This window comes from Diadema setosum, chromosome 5 (assembly GCF_964275005.1).
Source record: "Diadema setosum chromosome 5, eeDiaSeto1, whole genome shotgun sequence".
Classification (NCBI taxonomy): domain Eukaryota; kingdom Metazoa; phylum Echinodermata; class Echinoidea; order Diadematoida; family Diadematidae; genus Diadema; species Diadema setosum.
Window position 1 is genome coordinate 36,207,573 of NC_092689.1, and position 9,886 is coordinate 36,217,458.

Here is a 9,886-nt window from a genome sequence, read left to right on the forward strand (position 1 = left end):
TGTCTCGTAAAATTTGTCAGATTTTGAATAAAATTTTGACAATATATTTTGGTTTAACCACATTCTTTTGATCAAGATCAAAGTGGAACTTCCCTTTGATAATTTTAGTTCTTCTTCTAGAAGGTTACTCGGGTATCATTTGGATGCGATTAGACACAGAGCCTGCAAACTATAAACACGATATGGCATTTACCTTGAAGATTCGCTCACGCAGAATCCCAATACTTCTTGTTACCTCCAAAGTATCACTTTGTTTGATTATTAAATCATAATGTGGATATTTTTCGAAACTCAAAAAAGGGGCCCGATAATGACATAAAAATTGTAGTATATAGAATTTCAGTTACGCGATAGGCTGAACTCATGTGGCTTAAATTGCATGTTATAATTATGATTAAATGATTACTGAGAATCGGAGAACACTGGAATGTAACAAACACGGATACATGGATTAACTTCAGGAGGCGTGGTCTCCAATGAGTAGCTAAGAACACTGACTCTTAAACTTGAGGTCCTGGGTTCGAGTTCACTGGTAGCAGCGGTTGTGCCAAGGAGGTATACCCATATCTCCTTGGCTGTACTCTCAGGTGTAAGGCATGTTGGTCATATTGAATTGAATTGCATTGAATTGAAAAGGTGTTTTTATTGATCAATATCCATCGCAGCCGAGGACTGAATTACAGACATTGTTAACAAAGGACCATGAATACATTAAAAATACACACAAGATATAGCGAAGTAATAAAAAAAAAAAAAAATGCGTAGAACAACCCCCAAAACCCCAACAACATACTTTACATTGTTGTCATGATTGTGGGGCTCGTTTTGTTCGGAGGGGATTTAGTGCCGTGGGTCCAGTGGGTGTGTTTTTTCTTTTCATTTTTAACATCGAATGACTTTTCAGTGGACATGTAAAATGAGTCATAACTTAAGTCACCTCAACAGGGCACTATTCACCACAGCGTCACGTTAAAGGGATGCTACAGTATTGGTAGAGATGAGAATTGGTCTTTTAACTTTTTGCGAGATACCAAGAAAACACTTATGATATAGTACAGAGCATACCATTTTAAGAGGAATTCAAAGTTTATTTGACGAAAATCGGGTTTGGAATGACTGAAACATCCAAAACCAAAGTAAAACAAAGAGATCGTAATAAAGTGTGGGTCCCACATTTTATTAGAATCACTCTTTTTTGGATATCTCAGCCATTTCAAAACCAATTTTCATCGAATAAACGTTGCATTCCTCATAGAATTACATGCTCTTTCATATTTTGTTAGAGGTTCCTCATTATTTCACCAAAAATGTTAGAAACCTGAAATTAGGTCTCAACCAAAACTGTAAAAACCCTTTAAGGTGCTTCCCGACCTTGAGGAACCAAGCAAGTAAAGGTCTAGGCACGTCCAAGCACTATTATTCTCAGAAGATCCAGCTTTGCATTGTCAAATAAGCTCCCAACACGATAAAAGAGATTTAATAAAAATGGGCGGAGCTTGTACCGATGGGAATTCTGTTGAACTTTACACTGAGCAAATAAGTAGGCGTGGTCATCTTCCAGTATCGCGGTCCCTGCATACAGTGATGTGACTTAGTATAATATCTCTGTCATCCAGTGTACATATTTTTGCTCTCGTTACGGTTGTACAGCACTACAACGTTCTTCGTTCCTTTAGAGACCTATTCTGGACCATGTCCAGTTGAAAAGAAAGAGTAAATTTGTACAAGCAGAACAGTGAAAATTTGAACAAAATCGCATAAAGATTAGGGAAGTTTTGAATTTGTGAAAGTCCGCTAAACTCTGCCAAGCAGTTCTCAAACAGTTGATATGAATCTGCAAAGGAGCGAGCTGAGGATATCATCATCTCAACATTTTTCCAGTGATCGTGCCAAAAAAAAAAAAGAAGAAGCAGAAAATCTTCTTTTTTTCAGTTGTAAAAGCTATTTAAATTGAAAATAATGTAAATTCCCGCTGCATAACTTTAAATGAAAGATTAATCAGACAATATAAGATTTGAGACCGGGGCATGATTTCGTTCGAACAAAAATGAAATGGAGATTTTGTGTTTAAGACCTTGAAAACCAATTATATCATAAGCTGCAAGGCGATCCGTGACATCACCATTAGTTCACTCATTTGCATAATCATAATGACTGCTCAATAACTGATTTGTGAAAGTAAGCAAAACTGTACAATTCATAAAACTTTCCTATATCTTATCCGACTGTGATCAAATTTTCTAGTTGTCCTTACTACTTTTGTAGTTTCTTTTTAGAATAGCTTTCTACTGGTTCGGAATCGTTCTTTAATGTATTATTGCAGTAATAGACCATATCATTAGCCTGTTAGACTTCAAAGAAAGCAAAGATGGGATGCCACAGATGGCTATAGATATTTTCTTCCTGGAGTTAGTTTTGGCTGAGATGGGGGCTTCCCGTGTTTTTTTTTTCTATTATTTTGTGACATAATGAAAAATCTCTTATGAAATGTTACAGAGCATACAATTCTAAGAGGAATTCAAAGTTTGTTTAATGAAAACTGTTTTTTTAAAGAGGTCCTAATAGAAGATGGGACCTACCTTTTATAGGGCCCACTCTGTTTTACTTTTTTTGTGTGTGAATATCTCAGCCATTTCAAAGCCGATTTTCTTCAAGTGAATTATGAATTCCTCTCGGAATTGTATGCTCTTTCATGTTTCAAAAGTAGTTTCCAATTATCCCACAAAAAGTTAAAATCTGAATTCTCTGTCTCAATCAAAACTACACAGTCCCTTTAAGCTCTCAAAGTTTAAAAATGAAAACAATCGTCCTAGCTTGCTTCTTCCTACAATAATGTTGTAAGGCTATGAGGTGCATGGCTCAGTCGATCGCGTACTATCTGCCTTGCAATAAAAATGGATCGAATCCCACTTAGTCTTGCTCAGTAATGTTGTGTGTTATCATGTCGTCCGATCCCTTGTAAGAAGCAAAACAATCTCTCCCTCGGGCAAATTATGGCATAAACTGGAGGTCCCGTATGTGACAACCCACGAACGTTTGAGATTCCTCTTTATTCACTTTTTAGGGCGAGCAGGGTGCATAACCCGGTGAAATGTTCCGCTCTGTAAATACAGACAATTAGGTACACTGCAAGCCAATAATATATCATAATATACCCAAATGTATGTATATAAGTGGGTAGGTGGGAAGGTGTGTGTGTGTGTTTGTGTGTGTGTGTGTGTGTGGGATATATGTTTGTCATATGTCAATATTTTCATGTGAAGAATTATCAGTGGGATTGATTCATAATCGAGTTATTTTTTTGCAGTATTAATTGAAAAATGGATTTGTTTGTATTTTGAATTGTATTTGTATTGTTTTATTCATGTTACACCCAGAATGGGTTGATTCACAAATGATTTGAATGAAATAAATAAATATCAAGGAAAAACAAAAAAGTGTGTGTGTGTGTGTGTGTGTGTGTGTGTGTGTTAGGCCTATTCACTGACATTCACCAATCATGCAAACTTTATATAGCTAAGCACTAAGACCTGAGAGAACTGATGAAATAGTCGAGGGAATAATAAGAGTGACAGTAATAGAGTGAGACCTTTATGTAGATGTCATTATCGTAATACGAAAAAAAAAATCTCACACACACACACACACACACACACACACACACACACACACACACAAGCACACCTACTGTGATCACGTCGCGTACCTAGATACAACTCGCCAAAGGCGTCAACTAAACAAAGAGCTTTATATTTTTTTTTTCTCGTTCGCGCCCGTAGGACAAGTAACGGTTCAATCTCCCACGTTCCCCTGTCACCGTGCCACCTCGTACCCACCACACGCCCTTCATGCTATTAGCTAGGCTTTATTAATTGACTCATCCATTTAGTGTGCTTGTACGGAACCATATACGTGACGATAGGTATGGAGGTCTCTGGGTAGTGCGTGCGCACCACGCCTCCATGCTCTAACTTCAAAATGTGTAAGATAATCGGAAATGATCATAGATACATTTGTGACAAGCCCAGCGGACGGACGGACGTCTCATAAAACGGACTTCTTGGGCGCTGTGGTCAAAAGCTTACCGTAGGGAAGGGTTCCATGCTCTAAGGTAAGATGTCATTTAGGGGAGGCCTAGAATCATTTTTGACGGATCATGGGATTGATTTGGTTTTTATATGACTGAATGCTCACATCAACTACACAGAACACGAACTGGCTGCAGAGAAAACATATCGACAACATTATTATTATTATGATAATCTAATGATATCATACAGTACTCGGTATTCTACCTACGACCTTACTTGAACATTTTGACATGATTTACAGGCATCGTGTTTGAAAGCGTGTAGGTCAGCAACTCGCCTGCATCGTGGTAAAAGTGATTTTTCTCAATTTATGACACCAAGTCCATACCTCGGCGATGTGGCGATATTAATGTGTTGTGTTCTGTTTCACAAAGAGACCTGCAAGCTATCGTAACCCTCGACACTTAGCAACAAATGCCATGGCAACAATAACAACTCTCTTGCCTGCTGAAGGCCTATGATATCACAGTAGCTGCCATGGTTGCTACAATGTACATTTTACTATCAACACCTGAAATCATTGTTCACTAATTGAAACTATGCTTGTCTGAGTCCTTTTCATTGACACTGTCTTTTGAGCTAAAATCAAACCATCTCAATTGTTCGATAAACATTTCACCGAGATATAATAACGAAACAAAAAAAAATTGTATACAAGTTGACCTCGCAAGTCTACATCATAGAAGCCCACAGTTATGAATCTGATAATAGGTCTTTTGATAAATGATAAACCACGGGCGGATCGGTCAGTAGATATTGTGTCAATACGTTTTCAATGGGGATCCCCTTGAGAAGTTGTCAGGATTCATTTTGGTAAATATTACTACAGAAAATATGTGACTCTTATTTTCAGCGACTGACTAACGGTATACACGGCTGTGGCTGTCTGTCGGGACTTAGAATACCCTCCTTAAAGAAGATAAGGTGGTACAGCGCATTACCAAGAAGACATAATGTTCGAAATAACATGAACCGACAGCGTTTTTTGTTACTACATTGTCAAGTGCTACCTTATCCTGAAGTAATGATGTTTTTAATTTAAACCAATATAAACAAAACACCTCATGATCTTGTGAAGAGTTCTTTAATTTGCCCTTCCAACGTTTATACCGTCTTTCCTCTCATCTAGATAATGATTGTGGAAAGAGTGGCTATCTTAGCGAGCACGCTCGCGTTCTTTTGCGTGCTAACTTCAGCCCTCACGACGGATGAGATAGCTGCTTTTGGTGCCAGAAATTTCACCGACCAAAACACCGGTCTCCAGGGATATATCACGATCTCGGAATCCGATGACGACAATTACGTCATCGAAGCAAACGGCATTCCCGACCACGAGGCGGGACCGTATCCAAATGATGAGGACCCCAGCGAGATTATAGCGCAGACGTACGTGTATTACATACTGAAAACGCCGACGCCGGCGCCGGAGGACGAAAAGGAGGAGCTCCCGATGGGGACCATCGCTCTGACTCTGAACGGCGTACCGCTGTTCAACCCGTACACCGCCGTGGGAACTGACGCCGTGGAAAATGAGATCTTTGACGATTGTGACGGGCACCCTACGCCGGAGCATGGCGCCTACCATTACCACAGCAGGCCGAAGTGCGTGTTCACCCTCGAAGAGGGCGTGCCGTCCGACATTGTGGGCGTGGCGCTGGACGGTTACCCCATCTATGGTCCCAACGACGAGAATGGTAACGAGCTGATGACGGCGGATCTCGACGCGTGCCACGGACGGACTGTGGACGGGAGCTACCGCTACCACATTACCGCCGACTTTCCGTACATCCTGGGCTGCTTCCACGGGGTCGTGGACGAGCGAAACTTGATGAGCGGGGGCGGCCCCGGTGATAGGCCACAGCGTCCTGGCGAAAATCCTGGAGACAATCCTGGGACCGACGACGGTGAAGGAGACGACGGCACCGAAACTCCTCGACCTGGAGGCGGAGCCCCTTCGAACGCCGCAAATGCTGCGTTCTGTTTGCTGGTCACATTTTTGACCATGGCTGTCCTCCACTCTCGTTAACCGGGGTTGTGGTTCAGTTCTTAATGACCAGATTCGTACCTTCGCCACAAATGCTAGAAAAGATATCAGATGATGATAGCAATAGATACAATGATTTTGATAATCAAAATATCTGAAATAAGGATAACAATGTTATAAATCCTGTTTATTCACAATGCGTTTTATGCTATTTTTTATTAGGATGCAAAGATTATCTGTCCGTTTTAATATCATGTGAAATTCCAAATGTCATGCCACGACTCAAGGAGAATGATAAACAGACAAAATTCGACTAAGAGGTATATCGAACACAATAAGACAGGAAAATACACTGCCCTTATGTTGAAAGATATACCTAGTTGGATGTAAGATCAAAGCCATGGTTAAATTGCAATTTGTGCATTAAAAGATACTAACTTTCATGAACGTATACTCGACGTATCGGAAATTTTGTCCATCATGATTGGCACCAGCATGACGTCACGACGAAGCGGCTGACTGAAATGACGGCCTGGTGGTTACCCATTCGCCGAATACCAATCTAGTTTGTCTAGTTTTGATGGTGTATTATAATCTTCCTTTATATTCATTATCTAAATCGCTAGTGATTTATACTGTAGAGCCGTACCGTACGCTTGTTGACGTATTTGTTTTTGTTCGTCTTTTTAAAGAACCACTTATCCTTACGAGTACGAATCTAAATTACAACTGAGAGCACATAACTCGAATCTCAACGTATTTCTGCTCCCACATATCATTTATAACTCACCTTGATCCTTTCAGTTAGCAGTGCATCGAGTAAATCATTAGTTTTGTAAATATTACTTTTCCTAAAACTACACGCACTTAAGATTATCTGCATGAATCTACAAAGTAATAACGATTTGCTAACACATTATTCAAATGCAGGTATGTTTCACCCGCTGTGACGTAATAACGAGCTGTTCTATTAACCTGTACCTCAATACTTATCAATATTATTTTTGGAATCCAGTTTGCATACATTAGTTGTTGTTACATCGGGCAAATATTGGGCAAGTTTTAAGGTTGTCAAGAAGGACCTTTTTCAGACAGGTATGGACGAAATTTGAATATGGGGTAAGCCAGAATATTGCCAAAGGGATGGTATAGTACTGGTGGAGACGAGGATTGGGCTTTTAACTTTTTGCGAGATACCACGACACCACTCATGAAATAGTACTGATGAGCATACCATTCTAAGAGGAATTCAAAGTTAATAGAATCGGTTTTGGAATGGCTGATACATCTAAAAACAAAGCGATCGTAATAAAAGGTGGGTCCCACCTTTTATCACGATCGCTCTGTTTTGGATATCTCAGCCATTTCAAAAATAATTTTAATCAAAAAACGTTGATTTCGTCTTGGAATTACATGCTTTTTCAATCATATTTCATAAGAAGTTTTTCATTATCGCACACAAAAAAAAGTTAAAAAAGAGAAGTTAGGTCTCAACCAAAACTATACGATCCCTATGTAGATGACATACAGGATTGTACATATCAAATCGTTGCATACTGAGTCTTCCTATTATAGTGTAATATGGAAACAATCAAGCAACTATAATGCAAAGTAGCAAGACATTGCCATTTTTCTTTTTCTGTATTGTTTCAGGTGCCGTCATATCAGAGGCATTTATTTGCATGTAGGCCTAATTAGAATGCATTGCAGATCAGTTTTCATTTCATGTTTTTTTTTTTTCAACCTTTAACTTCATGACTGTAATTATGTACATCAGAAATACAATGTTAGTTTCCTGTTTCAATCTATGGAAATAAAGTTATGTCGATCAACACTTACCCGGTGTCCAATTTGCATCAGTTGCCTTAGTCACCACTGTCTATATAAGGCCTATTGTTGTTCTAAAGTGTTTAAGTCTTCGCTATCTTAAAGAGTTTGTAGTTATGATAATACACATGTTTTGATTCATTCAGTATGACCGCAGCATTATTAATCAAGGAAAAGACTAAAAAAGACAACATTGTTTCCTATGTTCCAAGAGCATTTACAGTCTCCAGTACAGCCAAAATGTTCAAATTGAATCCATGCAAATCCCATACAAAAGAGTATTTTGCTCGGCATACGGAAAAGAGTTTATTGAAAACACTCGACTGAAAAACAACGCCATAATCAAATAGACTGAAGAAAGACAGGAAATCTGTGTCACAGTGAACGCGAGATAATTAAAGGTAAAGAATTTTATCTCTCATTCCATTTCCCCCAATAACATAACTAAGTTATTATTAGCGGTCACATTCGCAGTTACAAGCTGAATGTGATAATGTAATTCAATTTAATTCAATTTCGTATTCAATTTAATTCAAATCAAATTTTGTTTCCAATATCACATTTTGATGACCGAATTCGCGTCACAAGTCGACATTGACCTATTATGACGTAAATCTTCCTCACTCATCTTCAGATATGTTTAAGGAAAAGGGTTATCTTCTACGTCAAATTAAAGGAGAAGCGTAGTTACCATGGCAACGATGATCGCAGAGGCGCAACGAGTTGTATATATAGTTGCTTCTATCTATTGTTGACCAAAGTCATTATTTTGTATATCTTTGCGTGCAAAGCGAAGGGAAAATTTTGAAGTGAGGACGTCATCGCTAATCCAATTTGCACAAGAAAGGTTGTGACCGATATTGATGTGGTATTGCTTTTTGCCTTTTGGGCAATATTTGAAGTTCTGAAATTCATCATTTCTTATGTCCAATCTAAGTGGAACTTCTGCTGTTCGATGTGGGCAATTTACTCTTCTTTGAATTTTTAATCAAACACAGTGTGACATTTCGCTTTCGTGAAAGCATAAAGAGAAGCTGAAAGATGATTACGTCACAGTGTAACTGGTAGGACTGGTAAATAATACACACTGTGATATAGTAATGTCAGATCGAAATCAATTACATGAGAGGTAGAGACTTGTATGAACAGTCGAAAGGAAGGAGAGAAAGATAGAGAGAGACAGAGAAAAAAAAAAAAAGAACTAGCCATTTCTACCGAACAACTACTTGGTGACGAAGTGAATTAGGATTGATTGAATGTAGGCCTGTATGATTATGTACAACATATATATCAGAGACTCCAGAAGAAGGTGAAGGCCACCGAAAATTTGAGTACAATAAACTCATTCTTTATTGGCAAAATAATGCATTACTTGTTTATTTCTTGATTCTTCGTTATATTGGAGCCAATACGTGAATTCGCAACATGTTTACATATATATATATATATATATATATATATATATATATATATATATATATATATATATGTATATATTATCGAGTAGTGTGCATGTATATAAAGATATGCATATACATGCATATTGTACGTATGAATGCATTTGTATGTATATCGTCAATGGGGTAACACGATCTTGTATCCCAACTTTTGGTGATAATTACTTTTTTTGATTTATGGACAGATAATGTCCTCCAAATCCCAGCTGTCTTACCCCAAAAATGAAGCCACCACAGCATGTCAAAGGAAAGGCTCTCCCATTTGATATACAATGTAGTGCTTTGGCTGCCATGTTTTTTTTTTTTTGTCTGTTTTTTTTTTTTTTTGGCTTATTTTTTTTTTTCTCTCTTGAACATTTGACATTTTGTAGATACGAGGTCAAGCGACTTTCTCTCTCTCTCTACATATATGTATACATACTCACACACACACACACACACACACACACACATATATATATATATATATATATATATATATATATATATATATACTCCTAGATGGGTCATTTAGAAGACATTTCCAT

General features: G+C 38.1%; 1 protein-coding gene across 1 annotated transcript; it reads left to right on the top strand.

Moving 5' to 3' along the window:
* Positions 1-5,223: 5,223 nt before the first annotated feature.
* Positions 5,224-6,117, top strand: LOC140229338 (uncharacterized). Its single transcript, XM_072309620.1, has one exon. The coding sequence runs from the start codon at positions 5,224-5,226 to the stop codon at positions 6,115-6,117; it is 894 nt and encodes a 297-aa protein (XP_072165721.1).
* Positions 6,118-9,886: the final 3,769 nt, after the last annotated feature.